Source organism: Leucopleurus acutus (assembly GCF_964270905.1).
Source record: "Leucopleurus acutus genome assembly, chromosome: 19".
Classification (NCBI taxonomy): Eukaryota; Metazoa; Chordata; class Mammalia; order Artiodactyla; family Delphinidae; genus Leucopleurus; species Leucopleurus acutus.
This window is the reverse complement of record NC_139161.1, coordinates 232,600-254,341: the sequence shown is the minus strand read 5'-3', so window position 1 is coordinate 254,341 and position 21,742 is coordinate 232,600. Positions and strand designations below refer to the sequence as shown.

At 37.7% G+C, this 21,742-nt stretch overlaps 1 protein-coding gene across 6 annotated transcripts in view; it reads right to left on the bottom strand.

The window, feature by feature from the left end:
* The window catches only part of HELZ (helicase with zinc finger), a 155,010-nt gene that overhangs the window by 60,079 nt on the left and 73,189 nt on the right, over positions 1 to 21,742 (bottom strand). For all 6 annotated transcript variants that reach the window (XM_082861325.1, XM_082861322.1, XM_082861327.1 and 3 more), the window contains 7 exons: positions 18,822 to 19,000; positions 15,798 to 15,916; positions 14,286 to 14,431; positions 12,848 to 12,995; positions 9,528 to 9,711; positions 8,156 to 8,384; positions 1,841 to 2,045 (listed from right to left, as the gene is read on the bottom strand). In XM_082861325.1, the coding sequence (XP_082717451.1) occupies positions 1,841 to 2,045; positions 8,156 to 8,384; positions 9,528 to 9,711; positions 12,848 to 12,995; positions 14,286 to 14,431; positions 15,798 to 15,916; positions 18,822 to 19,000 (1,210 nt within the window). The remainder of the gene's footprint in view (positions 1 to 1,840; positions 2,046 to 8,155; positions 8,385 to 9,527; positions 9,712 to 12,847; positions 12,996 to 14,285; positions 14,432 to 15,797; positions 15,917 to 18,821; positions 19,001 to 21,742) is intronic.

The window sequence follows — 21,742 nt, the reverse complement described above, 5'->3', positions numbered from 1 at the left end:
TCTAGCTGCATCTATGGTACATTAATTGATGCTAACATTGATCAATTAAGTAAAAAGTTTATTGTAGTTATTGTATTTAAGAATGTGCAAAAGGTATAAAGTCTCTGAAACATTTAAATAAAAAACAGTAAACTGTAAAAGTTTCTAACTGGGTTCCCACTCTTCACCCACTTTAAGCTACTTGCTGTTCCCTGGAGAGCCTGCTCTCTCACACCTCTTGCTTTTCGTATGAGCTCTTTGTTAAGCTTCACTCATTAATCTTAAAAATACTTCTAAGCACCTGTGATAAGCCAGATGTTGTTCTAGGCACAGAAGCTAGAGCAGCAAATAATACAGGCAAAAATCTCTGCCCTAAAGGAGTTTCTGTTCTAGTTTCTGACAGTCTCCCCAATCTCCCACTCACTCCATCCACTCGGTGAAATTACCCTGAAATCTCCACTGTGGTGGAGTGGTACTTCCTCTGACCGTTACCCATCTGCCGCAAGAACACTGGGGCTAATTTGCTTCTCTACTACCTACCGTAAGAGCTGTCACACAGAAGAAACTTAACTATTTGATAAATAAGTTGATTATTAATTTATCAATAGTTTAAACTTTAGAAATCTAGAGGACTCAGTTATGCAAAATGCTTAATCTGCTTAATCCCAAGTAACTAAAGCATTATTGTATATCAGGTCCATTTTTATTAAACTCAGACAACAGTACATTAAAACAGAAAGCAGTTCTCGTCTCAGTTTAATATTTACTCAGCTAAAAGTTCTTCAAGATATTAAACCAATAATTATTTCTTGCACATTAAGCTTTACATTTTTAAAATGAAGCCCCAAACTGGCATACTCTCTTAATTCATGTCAATAAGTTTAATATCATGCTGATGACTATAAATACACCCCAAAACCAGAACAAATACTAAACATGCCACACTCATAACTTTCTTTTCTAGACGGTAAGTGCAAGCATTTTTTTTTCAGGCAATCTAGCAAAGAAACCAGCTGTTTCTGACCAAAATAACTATAGTTCAAAAGTAGACAAGGGGGCCTTGATTCCCCCCCATCCCATCCCATCCCAATGACTGGACTACTTCTTATGCAACAAACACTGGTCAAAGTCGATTAAAGTAACCTTCAAGCAGTCAGCCAAATTTTCTGTGTCAAACACCACTTGAATTGGTCACCAACAAGAGGTTAGAGCTATTTTCTTTATACAAATAGTGCTATTATTATATTGTTCCTTATAAAAATATGCTGTAAAAGCATGCTATATAATATTCTATAAGAGCATGCTTTTAATATGTGTGGTGGTCTTTTAAACTGCTTTGTTTTATTCACATCTTGCTAAAATAAGTCTATCAGTAGAGAGGACCGGGAGGTTATATTATACAAAGGGCACCAGACCTAACCAGGTACCTGAAAACTTTTTTTTTTTTTTAAGATTTTTTTGATGTGGACCATTTTTAAAGTCTTTATTGAATTTGTTACAATATATTGCTTCTGTTTTTTTATGTTTCGGTTTTTTTGGCTGCGAGGCATGTGGGATCTTAGCTCCCCGACTAGGGATCAAACCTGCACCCCCTGCACTGGAAGGTGAAGTCTTACCCACGGACCGCAGGGAAGCCCCCTTGAAAACTTTTTGAGGATGACTTATGCCATTAAGCAGCATGGCTAAACACCACACTGTATTTTCAATTAATGTCCACACTGGACGAGTTCCTTGCAGAAACTGGTTGCCATCAAATGTAACCTTCAATTCCAACACGTAAAGTAACCTGCAGCCCAAGAAAGCTCTGACGTCTCTGCACTGTTCTCTCTTTAACCTCCTCAGTTTCACTGACAGGCTTTACCTTGGGGGGTGACTGCTGCAATCTGTTGGTATTTCCCGTGTGCTGCACTCTCAGAGCCCGGGGGATAAATTCAGGTGCCAGTGGATTCAACACATATGTCTTCTTTAGTTCTAAAGCCTCTAGCTGAGCTTTGATCTGTTCAAAAGTGATTCCATGTAGGCTATTATTTTCATGACACAGGGCAATAAACCGCTCCCAAAATTTCCTACAGAAAAGATTTAGAAGATCAGTTTATAATTTCAGTGGACGAGATCACAGAAATGACTAAAAGCAACTAAAGATTAATTTCGAATTCCCCCACCCCAACCCCAAATCCTTAGGCCCAATATTCATCTATGATTCAGGTATAATCTTCCCACCAGATCACAAGACTTCAGAAGTTTGGTTCTGAAACTACAGTCATGTCTAGTACTGTGGAACATACAAATTCTGCTCTCCATTAATTCTGGCTGATCAATGAAAGTAACATGGTCAGTGCTCGACTATGCACACTAATTTGGAATGACAGATTTTGTTATCCACACAGTAAGCAAGGATTTCAAAATTGATAACTCATTTTATCAAAGATTTGTACTTCTAGGCATACTCATCATATACACATTTGTATGTATACATACATATATTATACACACACACACACACACACACACACACACACACACACACACAAATTTGAATTATGGGGCCAAAGTAGCCTGGTGCTGGGTGGGTGACTAAGAAAAGCCAATTCAGACATAAATCTGAACCACAAAGTAAATAATTCTCATAAGGAACTTAAGAATTAACCAGTTATTCCTATATTTTTCTTTTAATTAACTGACGCTTGTCACAGCAAAGCTCATAACATTAATTGACTAAGTTAAAAGAATTAAATTATGAAAAACACAGGAAGTTGGAATGCTAATTTTTTTTTTTTAAATAAATTTATTTATTTTTGGGTGCACGGGGTCTTTGTTGCTGCTCGTGGGCTTTCTCTCGTTGCGGTGCGCGGGCTTCTCACTGCGGTGGCTTCTCTTGTTGTGGAGCACGGGCTCTAGGCACGTGGGCTTCAGTAGTTGTGGCTCGCGGGCTCTAGAGCGCAGGCTCAGCAGTTGTGGTGCACGGGCTTAGTTGCTCCACGGCATGTGGGATCTTCCTGGACCAGGGCTCGAATCCGTGTCCCCTGCATTGGCAGGTGGATTCTTAACACCACTGCGCCACCAGGGAAGCCCTGGAATGCTAATTTTAATGATGATTATTTATCTCCTAATCAAATTAATAAATACTAAAGGAGAAAAATACATTCAAAATTAATCCAGTTGTACACTGTTGCTCCTGAAGTTTTGAAAATTGATCTCCAAATATTAAAAATATTATATATTACAAAAGATAACATATAAAAAGTTTTAGGATTTTGAATGACTATTATAAATATGCATACCTATCTTTGGTATGAGGTTCAAATAATGTTTTATTATGCTATAAAAGATATGTGATATGGTTTCTTCCCAAGTTGGTATCCTTGTGTCCAGGTGGACAGCAGGTAATCAAGATGGCTTCAAGAAGCATAAATAAAAAGGTTTATATTATAAAAGTTAGTATATGAATGGGAATGGAGTTATTAATACATTCATAAAACTTTGCAGATTTTCATTTCAAACTATGTTTCTCTTACATATGCTTTCTACCGTCTTTTCTAATTTTTTAAAGATGAGTTTAAGAAATGGGTCCAGAAAAAATTTCAGGCCTCCATGTCAACAATAGGAAAGGTAAAAATGCTATAAAATATTAAATATGTATTTCCAACAATAAGACATAAAGGCTAACAAGACACTCATTCAGCTACAGGAAGTGTGTGTTGCTAAGAAATGCACACTGAAAGCTGCCCTTTATTTTTATTCTTAAGAACCTTTCCATAGGAATCAAATTTTTTTTCTCATAGTCTGACAGCTAAGGAAAGACTATCTTCAACATAGCACTCAGGATATAAAATCCAAAAACTTTCCTACCCTTTTGATAAAGAACCCCAAAATATTCAACTGTATTAATATTTATCAATACAATTCTACTACATCCTGTATTAAAAAGGAAGTTTTTTTGGTCTAATTGATAAAGTAATAATTTCATAGAGTGGCATTTTATATTCGTGTGAACTTCAAGACACAGCAAAATGAGGAGAGAATGGATTGACTTTACTACAGCCCAGTTTTTGATTTTTATTTATTATAACATATTTTCATTTCCAGCTTACATAACTAAAATGCTAGAACTTGCTCTATTTCGAGCTCCATACCCTGTCCCTATACGCTCTTACTTACCTCAACTGCACTGAAGTAACATCGAGTTAAGCAGAACCTTTAAACAACCTCACACGTCACAAGAAGCTGGTAGCTTGGTGACAGTTTTCATCTACAAGATCCCAGGGATCTCAAGGAAACAGCCTTTGAGTTAAAGGAACCGTTTCAGAAGCAACACTAAACACTTGCTAGAAGCTAATCAAGTTCAACTAATTCCAAAAGCAACCTGGAATTTCCATCTTAAATCTCACTTGTCTTTTGATAGCCTAAGGGAATAGCAAAATGGTCAAGCACGTGGATTCTAGAACTAGGCTGCCTGGGCTTCAGTCATGGCTCTGTCATTCAGCAGCCCTGTAGCGTTGGGCAAGTTATTTAACCTCTCTTCATACCTCAGTTTCCTCATGTGTAAAACAGGGCACCAACAGTGTTATTATTATTATTATACTTTTATCACTAAGAAGACTTTTATTTCTCACTTTTAAACTTTCAGAGAAATGTATTCTTTCCTTCAAAAATTCTTAAAGGCAAAAATATTCCTTTCTTCTCTCTTTGTGAAGGCTCTTTCAAAGACCATTTCACACTGTCCTTGAACTCAATTCTTTAATGAAATACTACACATGGCATTATGAGGCATTTCAGAACACATAACTGGAAGATCACTTGAGAATTTCAACAACACTCAGACTGAGGAATTCACCACTATGATTATTTAAAGGCTTCACCAATTCTCAGCGCCTCCCTAAAATGTTAACATGTTAATTTTTTTTCTAGTAATGTTGGTTAGAAAACCCAAGTGTGTCTCTACGTTGTGAACGTAAGTGTTACTTTCAGAAGACAAAACCTTACGTTCAATCACTGCATGAACCCAAAGTCTGCTTGCATTTTCATGCTAACCTTGCTTCTAGGATCGCTGATAAAACATTGAAAAATCACTTGGTGTCCTCAGGTCATAGAGAGAGAGGGTGTCTGTGCACATACACACACCTCTACACGTGTGAAATAGGTTTATATCTCACTGAGCAGGTGGAATTCGCTAATGAAGAAATTCGGTTCAAAGAGAGATCTCTTCCAAACTCTCTGGTTTGGAAAAACGCATGAACACGCCCCGCCTCCCCTCCCCCATCACCTCTCCTCACTCAGCGTAGATTTATCCACGCACACGCCTCGCTTCCTCGGAAAGGCAGGGTAACCCAGTGAGGTCAATCTGACATCCGTCTGAGTGAGACACTTGGTAGCTATGTGGTCCTGGGCAGTAATTTAAACTCTACATCAGGCTGCCCATTTAAAATGCAAATAAAATACCCACATTACCGGGTTATTAGGATGACTGAGCGAGGCAAAGTGTACAAAGCACTTGACCTAGCACCTGGCACAGAGAAAGCTGTCAATAAACAGCAGCTACTACATTAATATTTGTTTGTTTGGCAAGTGGGAGAAGGGGAAGTTCCCTCCATTCATTTAGGGTTAACAGAAAAATTGTTTAAAAATCCTTTACAACAAAAAAGATTATACAACTGGTTGCCTTCTAAACTGGTATAGTAAACACAGTAATCATTCCTTGAAAACTTGATCAATATTTGGAAATACCATATTAGTTTTTTATAAATATCAAATGAGCAAGGGAGAGAGACATCCTGATTAACTCAAACTATTGATACAAAGAATTCACGCCTTCATTAGTATAGTACCTAAGAATCACATTATGTCCTCCAGGTTTACCTGTATTATGAGATTAATTTAATTTCTAATGAAACTGGAAAGAGTAAAGCATAAACATCCATAGCCTCAACTATCAGCTCCTGGGTTAGAGCCGATTAAACTGTCCAAATAACAGATTATCAGCATTCCCATTCAGCTATGGGTCACATGATTTTCTCTCCCTACACAATGTACTGAACTCTCTGAAAGTATTTTACTTAGCTTATAAATTAATTTGAGGGCCTTGACACACTCCAGCTGAGTAGTAAGAAATAAGCAACCTGTAGGCCTGGCTTCAAGTTAAAAATTAGCCCTGGATCATTCTGCTAGCATGGCCTCAGGAAGAATCATTCACCTATTTGCTCTGAGAAAATAACGACTTATGTCAGAGAAGGGGTGAAAAATGCTGATCTCATGTAATTCACAGTATAATATACCTCTGTGGAAAGGGGTAATGATTTTAAAAAATATGCATGTTGGTAAACGTTTGGGGTTATTTATAAAGAACGTCCAAAAGTAATGTCACTCAAGACTACTGTTATACCTATTTATTCCCACAACAGTTTCTAGTTGCTTTTAATACATGTCAGCCTACTTTACATGTGTTAATCTAATAAAATTCTAATCAAACTGTATGTGTTCTCACATTTATCAAATGATAAATATAAACAAAAATGGTAAACTACCACAGCAATATTCTAACCAAATATATTTGCAATGAACAGTAAAGTAACTAAAGTGAACTTCTCAGGAAGGAAGCCAAATTAATAGACTTAGTTTTATTCATTGGTATCTTGGAATTAATATAGTTCCTTCCCCAACTTTTTGTCATTAGTGGCTAAAAATTAATGGAAATCTATTTTTAAAACAAGAAACTAAAGATATTTTACAATAGAGCTGTTTAGCTATATATAAACAAATCATGGACCATTCAAGTTTTACTTCCTTAAAAATAAAAGGTTATTCTTCAGAATGTAACCATAAATTAAACTCTACGTGATTAATGGCTTTCCCCTATAAAGTATATTAACTTCTTTTGGAATCTTAAACTCTAATGTATGCAGCTTATTCTTAAAGGTCCCAAATTGTTTCCTTTGCCATAGAATACTTTTTTCCTGCTGAGACAGGAAAACAGATAATAAAATGCTGCTATATCTATATTGCAACAGAAAACTTGGTTTAAACGGGCCACTTCCTAACAACTTTGTCTACTTTAACATATCACGAAGAAATAACTACCCAAGGCGTATTTGAGACCATCGGCACCTCTTTCTACTTTTCTGAACTCACTCTGACAGGTACTAGAATACTTCAAAAATTTTAAGTAATCCCTCGTGTATTTCTTTCTTTTTCATAAAGGATATTCTAAATTTCTGTTCAACTGTTTTTTTGTAACATAGTTTTTCAACATTGCGTAGGCCACGTCTTATATTACTGGCTTCATACAGTTAAAAGTCCTATTAACTAGTATAAATCGTAAGTGTACAAGGAGAAGTTTTTTATTTATGTTGATATTTTAACATTCCTTATGGCTACAATCTAAGGAATACCACCAGTTCTTTCCAAATACAAGTAACAACCCTTTTTAACCCCCTAACTTTAAGATCCTCTGGATTAACCAGACACAAAGATTTGCACTGAGAAGCCTTGAGAGAAAATGAGAAGGAAACTCATCAAAAACAAGCTAAAACAATAATGAAGGAAAAAAGAGGGGAGTATGGGTATGAAATTCAGTCTCCATCAAAGACAACGCACACACACAAAACCACCTTCAGGACCTCGCACTGGTCAGTCCCTTGTCCTGGAGCACTCTTACCCCAGGAGCCTGCGTAGCTCATACCCTCAACTCCAGAGTCAGCTTCTCAGTGAGGCCGCCTCTGACCACACACACCATGTGAGATCACAAACCGCCCACCCTACCCCATCACTCCTAATGCCCCTTGATGTTCTATTTCTTCCACTGAACTTACCACATAAAATACTACAGTGTTTTTATTTTGCTTACTGTCGGTGTTCCTCTCCTCCCCAATAAAATGTTAAGCCCCACAAAGGCAGAGATTTTTGTGTTTTGCTCACTGATGTATCCTCAGCGGCTAGAAGAGTACTTAGAACACAGTAGGCACTCAGGAAACACCTTATGAATGATGATTGATTCAATGAACACACAATTTCATATACATAATGAATAGGCTCAAAGCAATATATTTTTGTGTTCCCACTGGGTATTAGTTAAGACTAAACTTGATTTTCATTAGCCAGGAGGTCATATAAATATGTGCACAGGGATGCAAATTACTCTACATTTCCCCCTTTAATGTCTCAAACACTAACACATAATTACCTGCATCTTCCAATAGAGCACAGAGCAATGGGATCACCCACCACGGCAACCAGGGACTGTGCTCTTGTGATGGCAGTATTGAGAAGCTTATAGTTAGATAAAAAACCATAATCTAAGTCCTCTGTGGAATCTTCCAGCAGTTGCTCTTTCTTTTTAATTGGTGTCTGTTTATGTTTACAAGTATGTCTTGTACGTACTGTGCTAAGAAACAAAACTCTGAATTGCTTTCCTGTAAAAAAAAAATAATTAAAAATAAGAGGACTGTTATTCTGAGCCATATAATAAAAGCATTTCATTTTTTAAATCTTATTGCTAAATAAGAGGTGTTGATGAGAATGTGGAGAAACTGGAACTCTTGTTCACTGTAGGTGGAAATATAAAACAGTATGTAAAACACTATAGAAAACACCATGGCGGTTCCTCAAAAAATTAAACATAGAACTAACATATGATGCAGCAACTCTACTTCTGGAAACACACCCAAAAGAACTGATTCCATAAGGAAGCCTAGAGAGAGACTAGTCTGTACATGTTCTTTCTTACATCGACACATCTCTTCCCTCATTCTATGACAAGTCTCCACAGATGCGAATACAGTTCTAGTGTCAATTCTTCGTTCTCTCCTCTCCAGGCCAAACAATCCTAGTTCCTTCAACCATTTCTGACTCCACAGGGCAGTTTCTAGACCACTAACTATGCTAGGTCGTCTCTGGACGCTTCCTAGTTTATTAGTAATATTCTTTCTAAAATGCACACCCAAATTCTGCGTGATCTGAATGCATGGTATACTGGAGCTATTTTTTCCCCCCATAATCTAGAAATTGTATTACTCTTATTATTGTATATTACCATGAAACTTCAGATTGTACTGGGCTTTTCTGGCACTCACATTATAGTGTTGCTTCACTTACTTAAATGCACAAATTTCATAGCAACTAATTACATGAAAATTTAAAAGAGTTGCTTTATTCACTTAGGAAAATCTAGATGAAGAACAAGCTATGCCTTTAAAAATTTGCTTGACAGGTACAAGTTTTTAAAAATCTTTATAAACAAATTAGTCCTCAGATACATTATAACAACAATAGGTGTTGTATGCTACTGCGATTGCAACTACAGCATACAGATATTTGCAGTTACAGTCATGGAGGAAATCCATTTGTTGATACTTCTTTTATTTGGATATAGAAATTGAACGAACATGTAAATGAGCTCGACTTTGAATTGCCAAATTTGGCATTAAAGAACTTGGTATGAAACGAATACATAATTGCTTGTCCAGAAAAGAGATCTTGAAAACTAAAAATCAAATGTGCACGCACTTTAAGATCTAACCATTTGAATAACTTAATTCATTTCCATTAATAGCTACCTTGAACATTTAGCACCCTTTCGACGTTAACATCAGATAATCTCTTTTTTCGAAGTTCAGCGCGTATCCTGAACACCTGGTCGGCATACGGAGTCACCACACCAATACTGCCGTCATCTAACTTCCCCCACGCTACTGGCCACTTCCTTCTTAACTCTTCCACACGTTCCACCACTTCAAAGACCTTTAAACAAACGTACATGTATACATATTAAAGTTATACAAGTGCTTGGAGAAAAGAATATGGTAACTGAAATCGATGTACAAAGGATTCCATTTTAGCAAATGTCGTTTTAAAACCACCTCAAACCAGGAATAATGCTTTGCTGATGTGAACACATTTTTGCTTACATTTCAAGCAGTAAATCTCTACAATAGTGCACCCAGTGAAAACGTGAAAATCGGAGACGATGTAACTGGCCATTGGCCCCACCCCTTACCTGGCCCCCCTTCTCAAATGGGGACAGGTTCGGGTTCCTGTTTAGAGAGAGGCGCGTGGGACCGGCAACCCCACGTTCCCAGTATTTCTCAGTCCACTCTGTAGCTCAGGCCGATGAAACCCATTAGGAGAGCCCTAGAGTCAGCGCCGCCAACGTCTCAGCAGTGCGAGGGCTACCCTTCCTCCTCTCCCCGTGGATATAAGTAAACAGAACAGCCAACAGCTGGCAGCAAACCGCAGCTGGGACTGGGGCAAATCTGGACCTCAGGACAGACTCTCAGAGTTCACTGCCTTCTCATGGTACAACTCTGCCCACGCCCTGTCATTAACCTTGTAGTGAAGTAAGCCCGTATTTTACCATCTAGATTTTCTGGACCCCACTTAGTGAATTAGAGTAGAACTTTTAGTGTAGTTTAATCTACTTTGATTCGATGAATTCATCAAACAAATAGTGTTGATGCTTGGCACAGTAGGGGACAAAATGATTACTAAAACACGCTCCTTGCCTGTGAAGAGGTTACTGTATAGTTAGAAAACAGATTCCTAATTTAAAATACATATTATAAGGCAAGCTCAATAGAGGGTCAGGCAAGAGTCCAGGGGCAGAGAGAGGAAGGAGAAAATTTTAATATCTTTTAAATACATTATTTATTTACCATTTGTTAGTTAATATCTACTTAAATTTATAATAGTAAATATACAAAAATTTGATAGTTTTATTCCTTTTAAGAACTCGAGGATTAATGGCCAGGATGCAGTTCCCACTTCCACATATAAATTCAATGAATGACAGAGGAACAGACTCTAGTCATCCTGTTGTTATAATGAAATAACAGCAAGTGAAACAACTACCCAGACCGTCCAAGGATTCCGATGAGTCAAATGGATTGAAAACATGGCGCTCTCACCCATAAGGAACAAGCAACACATAACCAGTTCTCCACTTCGTCCCTCTGTTACCCCTTATATAGTAGGCAGCATAAAACTGTAGTCAAAATACACAGGCTTGAAATGGTATGAGGAGCTTGGGGAAAGCCCTCTCCCAGAGAGACATCTATGAAGCTGGTCAAGGCCAACAGATAATCGTTCAAAGTCTCTGGAGACGATCAAAGAGCTGCCAAGACACTGAGAAGCGTTGTTTCACCAAAGTCTACAGGAAGTCAGGAAGAAGAGTGGAAGGCTGGGGCTGCCCCGCTCTCCCGCAGCCCCCTGTCCTACAGGACTGTCTCAGCAGCCGAGGGGCAGCTCCCCCCTGCTCCAGCTCCCTGGGGGGAAAGAGCTACTCCAGGCGGTTACAGCAGTGGATGAACATCAGAGATCTCATTTGCCCCAGCAAGGTGCAGCAGGAGGCCATGAGCAGCTGGCAGCACCTGGGTGGCACCTGTTCCCCTTCCCCACCTCCTGCTGCACAGGGAGGGCCTGCGTGGGACAGTGGGTGAAGCAGGCAGTCTCCTTCGCTTGTACTATAGTCAACACGCTTGTACTATAGTCAACACGGTAGAAGTCACAGACAAAAACAAAATCTTGATAACAGCAACAAAAAAACAACTCATCACTTACAAAGAACTCTAATAAGATTAACAGATGACTGCTCATCAGAAACAATGAGGGCAATAAAGCAGTAGGAAAGCATATTTCAGTGTGCTGAAAGAAGTAACTCAATAATCTAATATCCAGCAAAACTACTTTTCAAAAATGAAGGCAAAATAAAGACATGCCCAGAAAAAAACAAAAACTGAAAGAATTCTTTACTCGCAGACCTGCCCTAAAAGAAACACTAAGAGAAATTCATCAGGCTGAAAGCAAGTGACACCAGACAGTAATTTGAATTCACACAAACAGCATACTACTAAAGGTAATTACATGGTTAATTATAAAAGACAGTATAATAGTATATTTATTTTCCTTTCTCTTCTTAACTGATTTTCCAGCCAGCAGTTTCCAACCTGAGTGCAAAAGTAATAAAGGAAACCCTAGAGTTATTTGTCAATATTTCAAACAGGTAAAGAAAAGTTTACCTTTTGCTAAAATTAATTGGCACAGACTAATTAAAATGTCAAGTTTCTTTACTTTTGGCTAGGAGTTTAACAAGTAGGTACTGTCAATTTTCTTGTACTGACTTCTAACTACAGGCCTCTGACCAATTTTTTAATGGAAAGATGAATTACTATTACCTAATAAATGGCATTGTTTTGGTAAATAAAATGAGTAAATCACGGGACTCAAGGGAAGAAAGGGAGATGGAGATCACATATCACGAATCATTCTTCTAATGACCAACGATGCACACATCCTCCCCTGGGTTTCCTGAAGTCCAGAACTCCACTCCCTTGTGACAGCCAGAACCAAACCTCAGGCTCTCTGGCCCGCTGGCCCCTAAAGACATCACAGGTGTTAGTCTGCTACCTGATCTGACCCCTCATACTCCCCACATTTTCTCTGAACTTAAAAAGTCAGAAACTGTGAGAGAACCACACAAGTTGCAGCACATAATGGGTTAGCACCATCGTCATGTGGGTCTGTGTGACCCCCTGGAGCGCAGGATTCCACAAGTCAAGTCTTTTTACTCATGTAAAACGATGCCTCATTGGGGTGTGCACTATAAATTGTGACCACAGTCCATTTTAGATGGCTTCTTTTAAATGAGGTTCTGTATTTTGGCATAAGACAAAATGTAAATCAAAGTTTTTGTTTCCCATGGCAGATTCAGCTTAACAAATCAATGTTACACAAGAAAGAATAAACTTCCATACTATTTTCATGTAAATGAAGTCAACACACAATAAAATATCAACCCAAAATTTTAAATAAATGCTTAATAAGACCAGACTATATATATGACTGCAAAAATGTCAACAATTTGCAAAAAGGACTAAGGTACCTCTGCATTATTATAAAAAGCTGTGCTATTTTTCTCTTGTACATCTTCCCCTCGTGCTGTAAAGAAGGTTAGTGGGTAGAAATCCTTGTGTGCTGGCTGCTTTCCACTGGCCATCAGTTTGCCCTCATAGAAGAGCTCAGAGGTGTAACTGCAGAAAAAGACCGAAATAAATATATAAATAAAAAGTAACCTATCATCAAAATTAATTTTACCCATAAGAAAAAATTACCAGTCAAATCTCACATTGATTTATGCCCATGATTAATTTTAATCCAAACATCTAATACCCATGATGCCAAGATTTTCACCAAAATTAGCCACAGCAATGAAAACACAGTGGGCTCCTGGTATACCACTGATAAATGAATTGACCTGGGGAAGGCATGAAGCCAGAACATAGAAAGAAAAGGAAGAAATGACGACAGTTCAGTACTAGATGAAACTCTTGTTTCATGAGGAAATTTGCTAGCTGTTATGGTTTTCTGTACTCAAATGTTTTAAATGTATATTTTTATTTATGTGGATCATACACTTATGCAAACACAAAGATCTATAGACACTGAAACAATACACACAATTGAAGGGTATTCCAGTCTTCAGCTGTAAAATGAATACTCTACTAATGAAGATACTACGTAGTACTCCATTCATCACTGACTGTAGCAAATGACTGGCAACAATAAAAGAGGAATCACATTTCGAGATATTGATAAAAGCCATATTTAAATCTAAACTTATTTTTATATCTCTCCTACTGCTTTCAGAGAAACCTAAAAATTAGTTTCACATGACCGCCATAATCAATATTATTAAATTATACTAAACTTGAAAAAATCCTAAGATTTTGGTGGTGACAGTGACAGGAATGCAGCACAAAGGGGCTTCCCAGGGTGCTGGGAACATTCTGTTTTTTGGTCTGGATGCTGGTTGAGGGGTACGTTTGGTTTGTGACTATTCACTGGGCTACCATTTATGATACTTTAATTGTATAGATGCATACTATGTTTAATAGAGACCTTTTAAAACTTTATTACTAAGTTGCATGGTTTTCTTTCCTTCCTCCCTCCCATCCTTCCTTTCTTTTCAAATAGACTCCTTGTATAACACAGCCGGACACACATACGCCAACCATTATGCGGCTTGTCAACATATGCTTATTACATCATGTAGTTTTACATATACATTATATATTTAGTCACAGAAAAATATGTTTATAGCTAGTAGAACCTAAAGTTTTTGTTTCCAGAACTGCCCTACTATAATAAATTACAACTGGCTTTTGAAGTATACTTTCACAGACATAAAATTAAACATAATTTGCAACACTAGGGACACCATGTAACTCTGCTGGGAATAATCTGTCCCTAGGAACAGTGCTGTTTTGAGTCCCCTTCCACCGGACCACACAAAGTGTGACAGAGGAGCAGCTCACACCTACTTGATGATAGCTTCGTGGGAGCGGTAGTTCTCACACAGGAGGATCCTGCAGGGAAACTCGGCAGGGTAATGCTCATAGAGCCGGTCAAGCAGTGAAACGTGAAGGTTTCTTTCCCTGGCAAACTCACTGTAAACGAAAGGGCTGAGCTGTAACAGAGAGACACATGGAGAGAATTTAACTAAATATACAAGTAGTATTTTTTTTAACATACTTTAAAAAAAATCCACCATGCTGAAACTTCTGATGTACTAAACCTCAACATGCTGAATGCTGGCATAAGTAGAGTCAAACATATTTTTCTAGGAACAATTTTACTACTATATAGAATGAGGCTAAATTTTCTAACTTTTCGTTTCAGCATGCCAACACTAACCTAGAGTTTCTACACATAGGTTAATAAAGGACTCTTCCGGGCTTCCCTGGTGGCGCAGTGGTTGAGTCCGCCTGCCGATGCAGGGGACATGGGTTCGTGTCCCTGTCCGGGAAGATCCCACATGCCACGGAGCGGCTGGGCCCATGAGCCATGGCCACTGAGCCTGCGCGTCTGGCGTCTGGAGCCTGTGCTCCGCAACGGGAGAGGCCACAACAGTGAGAGGCCTGCGTACCGCAAAAAAAAAAAGACTCTTCCAACTTAATAATAAATAGCTACTACCTTAGTAATTTTAGGGATGCAACCCACTGCATCATTGGGGGAGTCAATCAACTGTCTCACTAAAATTAAGCAACTATTTTAAACAGTGAGCTAGCAGGATACACCGCCTATGACTAAAACACTTATTTTTAATAATTAGCAAAAAAGCCATCTTTATCTCGTAAAGTGTAAGGAGCCATCCTTGATTATAACTTTGATGCTAAGAACAAAATTAAACTTATGGCAAAGAAACAAAAACAGAACTTGTCCCTCTACCTTCAACTCTTTCCTAAATGGATAGCTACAACACTGTGTAGGTTCAATCTCAACCAACTGTGACAAAAGAGAAAGAACCTCAAACTGAAACTTTGCAAAACTGATATTTTAATAGAAAAACTGTAGTTTTCTTTCATGCATCGGTATTAAGATCAGACAAGTTCTTTGAGATTTTGGCTATTATTTTTAATTAGGCACTTTGTTTCCCATGATAATGAAAAATTAACCCTTCAGGAAAACAAATGTTGGGGACAGGAACCGGGGAATCGTAAGAAGGATAATTTAAATTTATTTGATAAAGAAAAGTAAGAATCAAATATTCATACTACAGAGAACGGAACTTCAAATTAATAAACGTGACAATTAGAACACTGATAGACTCATTCATTCCACTCTCTATCCAAAGAAGGAAAAAAAGTGGGGTGGGGTGGGGTAGTAATTTTCCTTCAGAAACACCAACATTTTCCACTATTAGTACAGAGATATTTAAAGTACTTAAACTGACATGCATGGCACAATTTCATAGGCTGTTTTAGAAAACAAAATATTAAACATCAAAATATAACAGAAGTTTCTTTCAACACGGTGACTCAGAGGGCACTCACCTGCATGTGGTCACCAGCCAGGACAACCCGCGTGTCCTTAGTTGCTAATGCTAGGGGCATAATGGTTTCACACTCCATGGCCTGGGCAGCCTCATCTAATAGAACGTGTGTAAAAAACCCTGCGAAGTACAGTATAAACACAGGACCGCATATTACAGCAGTGATAAAGGGAGGAGTAGTGTTTTTCTTTTAAGGAAAGAGTTTAGTGTCCTGATTTAAGAGCTGTGAGTACTTTTAATGCCAGTCCTCAATTTAGAAGATCATATATTTAAATCATTATTTAAAAATAGAAGTTGAAAGGAATAACTATTTTACTCAACAATAGATATGTAAATGACATCTGGTACTAATGGCCCCAAGACTAACAGTTAAATCAGGACACATAAAAAAGACTTTAAAAGTACAAGATAGCAGCTTTTCACCACAAAGAAAAGCTGGCAACAAAACAGTGATAGGCCCAAAATCCTTTCACTATTTATTTGCTAAAACACCAAAAATAAAACAATGGTAGTTTATAAGTAACTTTAGCTTAAACACATACATTAGATGACATTAAAGAAAATCATACCCAAAATCTAATATAAAGGAGAAAGTGATAATCTAACTTTGACCAAAAACAAAGGTTATCTGTTAGCAAATTCACTATTTTGATTATGTAGGTTTATTGTGTGTGTGTGTGTGTGTGTGTGTGCGCGCGCGCGTGCATGTGTGCGTACAGATTATATACAATGTTTTAGCCTAAGACCCTATCCTGGCTGTAAAACTATCACCAATCTGAAAAAGAAAAAAACAAAAGTGACACAAGTATCAAAAATGTACATTATCAAATATCCCCCAGATGCAAACACCCACGTCTGGGTTACTGCTGCCACTCACACTGAGGCACAGGAATCTGTGTACAGAAAGGAGGAAAAGCCTCTTTGCCCCTAAAAGAGGAGACAGAAGAAAAATCTTGCTGTCTCAATGTGTAGAAGTAAATGTTGCCCCCTATGGCTAGCTCACTGAGGTAGAGAGAGGGGGGCCCTGTTTTTACTAGCACAGGAAAGAACACAAAGTAGCTTCTCTGACCAGTTGTAACTCTCTAGATTAATTAGCCTCCTGTGAGTTGGCCCAAGAACCTAACCTCTATTTCTATGGATAGCAACAAGTTCCAAACAATCTGTTTATACAACTTCCTAATGCAACTTGTTTCTAGGTTGGGAACTTTCTAAACCTTACTGACTGGCAGTAATAACCGCCACCACCATCAATCACCACCATCATCACGGTCCATTCAAACAAATGGCTGTGTTGACAGTACAAGTATCAATAACTGTTGTCTATTTAATGACAGTGGCCCAAGCATGATTTGGACACATGCATTTTTCTCCCTGTTGAGGAGAATTTGTGCTTTTTGTTCTACAAGACTAATTAAGGAAGATGACTATATAATTATAGGATCAAATTGGAAAAAACTGAGACTAGTGAAAAAAATCTGTTTTTATTAGATAACATTTTAATTAAATAGAACTAGGCTTAAATCAGGAACTGAATAAATCATGAAATTGTTATACTGTTGCTTAAGCTAGTAAAAGAAACCTGAATTAGTCAAACTGATTTAGCCTGAGCCTTGGTTGTCTTAGCTGTAAAATAACCCTCCACAGAGTTGATATGAGAATTAAATAAAGTATAAACAATGCCTAAAACAAAGCAGATCGTTGACTTGCAATAAATGTTCTACACTCTTGCTCTTCAAAGCCATTCTTTACTCTTCCTCAAAACTATACTGTTTAGGAGGCTTGGGTATTTAATTTACGTGGCAAATATGCAGAGTATAATCATGAAGTAATGAGACTGATTGTTAAATAAACATACCAACATTTACATTGCAAATAAGTGTTGTTCCATCAAAGAAGTCAGCTGAGAGGAAATATAACTCATTCCAATGGATGCAGCCACTGTTCAAAACATTTTTGAAACTCTGCTTTTGTAACTGCCCTCACCAGCCAGCTATGAGCTGCGTGCACAAGAAAAATAAGTCTCATTACATGAGAGGCACGTCTCTCTCTCTTTTTTTTTCAACCCCTAATGGTACTGCTCAGTTTGATAACCTACCTTATTTACCAGATATGCCTCAGAAAGATTTTGAAGCTTTTCTAAAATTAACTCTACCCTCAAAAAAGAAACTTTGGCCACTGTTCATTCTTTAAGATAAACAGAGGTTTATCAAGGGCCTCCAGGTGTCTATACCCTGGGCCAAGTGCCAGGAATACAAGATGAAGAGAACTGTCTCTACCTTCCAGAGACTTAAAAGAATTTGTCACTGGCTCTGAAAGCAATTCCAAAAGGAGAGAGCAAAAAAGCGTTGACCAATGTCAACAATTATAATAAAGCGGTAATAAATGAATATTCTTCCAAAGCAACTACCCTAAAGTGATACCACATTTTGATGGTTAAGTTCTGCCATATTTATCAGAACTTCTTGTCACCATCTGTCTGCACTTTGTATAATATTAGTTTGATTTTACATAGTTCCTGTACTTAAATAATCTTAATAGTATGTCATAAAAAAACCTATCATGATTGTTGTCTCTACCCTGTATTAATGGAAAACTATTTTAAAATTAAAAACTTGAGAAAATTGTAAAAAGACCAACACTGTCCAAATTTGAATTTTTCACATGATCAATAGTAAGTAAATACCATCTGATCAATTAGAGAACAAACAGAGTAGCAGTCACTAAAATGTCTAAACTAGGGGTTGATAAATTTTGTGTATGTGAAGGGCCAAACAGTACACATTTTGGGTTTTTTTGGCCATACAATCTCTGTTGCAACTACTCAACTCAGCTGCTGTAGCACAAAAGAATCCACAGAAAATATAGGTAAATAAATGGGCATGATTGTGTTCCATCCAATAAAACTTGATTTACAAAAACAGACAGTAGGCCAGATACGGCCCACAGGCCAACACAACCCCTGATCTAAACTGAATGCAGAGCCCAGTGCATTCAGGCACCCCTTCTGTGTCTTGAGTCAGCATACCAGGTTCAAGGTCCAACTGACAGAGGTACTGGGAAGTATTCAACGTAACAACAACCACTCGGTGCTTAAGAATATCTTCTTTCTGTGGCATCTGAAAGGTGGAATGTGCGCTTGAGATCAAACAGTACTGATGCACAACTGGGTGGACAGTCTTTACCCAGCGATTTCTGAAATATACCCTATAAAAGAAGATAACATTTCCTATTTATACTTATTAACATCTTACCAGTACCTGATTATCAAAATAGCGACATTATGATGTTAAGACTACAATACCTGGAAATTAACAAATAAGTCTGGTAACTGTTAACACTCTACCGGATTAGAATTTAACATACAACTGTAACTCCCCCCACCAAAAAATGAATCAAGCAGAAAGTATATACACTATGATAAGATAAATATCTAATTATTTTTAAGTGTTCAGAATAATCTTAAAACAGAATGACACACAGAGTTTCATAAGCATTCGTTTTTTTACTTCAGAACATTCCCATTTGGGAATTATTTTTTTTTCCTAGAATATTCTTACAAAAATATACTTATATTTTAATTATCTATGCTAATAAAATACAGTGAATTACATACTTACAAGAGAAATTTAAAAGTTACTTGCATTTCACTTTAGAATATATTCTTATACCTATATTTAAATAGACCTCTATCTAAAGTTCTGGAAATTTAAAAATAAATTTAAATTCTGGACCATCAGAAAAATCTTAAGAAAGAGCATCTCGCCTATTAATTGCAAAAGAAAAACAGAAATAGGACTCATACAACAGATTACTAAGATGGTACAGAAACAACTCATCCATCCACCCACCCACCTCCCCCCCTCCCTAACCTACCCACATCACAAAGATCTGCTGGGTATCTACTATGGTCCAGCACAGAGGCAAGTCACATGGCTTGCAAACTTTCATAAAGACTTTGGATTTATTCTGATTTCAATGGAAAGCCATCAGAGAGTTGTAACAGGGCACATGTCGTGAGACACGCCTTAGGTTGTTAAAGGACCCCTCTGTTTCTTTGGACAGAATACACAGTTTTGGAGGCAGGAAGAGGGCTGGACAGTGATGTGGTGGTAAATGTTGAACAATCAGCCTTCGGGGTGGGGGTGACCTGATCTGCAGTGTTAGCTGGTTTCTGGGGTATAAAACCTACTATCATGGCCAATTTCACATGAACTTGGGAAGATATGCACATGATTGGCTCTCACAAACCAGTACCAGCTGCTCCATCAGACCAGGGACTGGGAGAGAGGCAGGGGGAGGGGGCAATATCAAGGAGACCCATTAGGAGGCCGCTGTAAGGATCCAGACAAGAAAAAATGATAGCTTGAACCAGGGTGGTAACAGTAGAGATGTGAAAATGGTCAGATCACTGCATATTTTGAGAGTAATGCTGACAGAATTTACTGATATACTAGATGTGGAATTTAAGAGAAAGGATGTTCCATGGCTTTGAAACTGGATGAGTGGCAGTAGTGGTGATAGGGAGGAACAAATTTGGGGTGGGAATTGAGAATTCAGTTTTGGACATATTTAGTAGTAGACATCCAAGTAGAGATATCCAGTAAGCAGAGGTATTTGTAAGTTTGGAGTTCAGAAGAATGCCTAAGACAAGAAATATACAACTGAGATCATACTTAAACCCTGAGACTAGAAGAGCTCACCTGGAGAGTAAGTGTAGATAAAAAGGAAACTAGTTGGAAGAATGGCTGATGGACCACTTCCACATGTAGAGGCTGGGGAATGGAGGGACACAGGAAAGGAGACTGGGAAGCAGCAATCAGTGAAGCAGCAAAGAACTTAGGAGACTGTGAGGGTCCAATCAAGGGACATAAACTTCCGTGTCACTAAATCGTCTGGACATTTTCCGGGCCCATCACGTTACTTATTAGCAGCATCCAGCTCTGTGGTTGCTCCCTCCTTGAAATATTCTCTCCCTCGGCTGCCATAACTCAACCGCTCCCTGCTTTCCTTCCACCTCTCTAAGCTGGTTCCTCAAGGCTTAGCCTTTAGTGCTCTCATCAAGCTCTGTCCTCTCACCTGACAATCTCATCCCAGGCCCATGGCTTCAATTACCACCAATACCCTGATGACTCACACATTCTTCTCTCTCCAGCCAAGACCTCACCTCTGAGCTCCAAGATGCATATCCAACTATTTATTTGACATCTGTCTCCTCTAGAGCGTTTCAAAGGCAGCTCAAATGTCATATGCACAAACACTAACCTCATGATCTTCTACAATGTGTTCTAACCCTCCATGAAACAATTAAAACTGGTTATTGTCTTTTTTTAAGCAAAGCAAAGCAAAAAAAAAAAAAAGCATTTAATAAATGTCCCTAACTTATAAATAAATTGTAATAGAGGAAAGTAATGTATTTTAAAAGCATTACTATGATAGGAAGGACTGTGAAAGTAACCAACACCACTCCTAAAAGATGTAAAAATCTTAAACATATTTTAGGTTTTAATAAAAAATATTTAATCAAATCAGCAAAGCAGAATTTACTTTTAAATATATGAAAAATCTCATTTTACAAATTATCTGAAACAGTATTTACAAATTATGATTCCATTAATATTAACTTACGTGTGTGTATTTAAGCATATAAATGACTAGAAATTAAACTGTAAAATGTTAGTAGTAGTTATCTCTGACTGGTAAGGTTATAATTTTTATTCTTCATGCTTTCCCATATTTTCTTAAATGAACATTTCATTATAAAATTGAAAAATTCATTTTCCAAATTACTTATCAAATCTAACTCCAGGCACTGCTTCTTTCTCAAAGAAAAAATAGAAATTGAAGTTCTAAGCCTCATTACTGACTTTTTTGTAGTTACCTTGGAAAGCTAACTCAAGATGAAGTTAGTAAGAATACAAAGTTTGATCATTAGGCCCATTTCGTTAA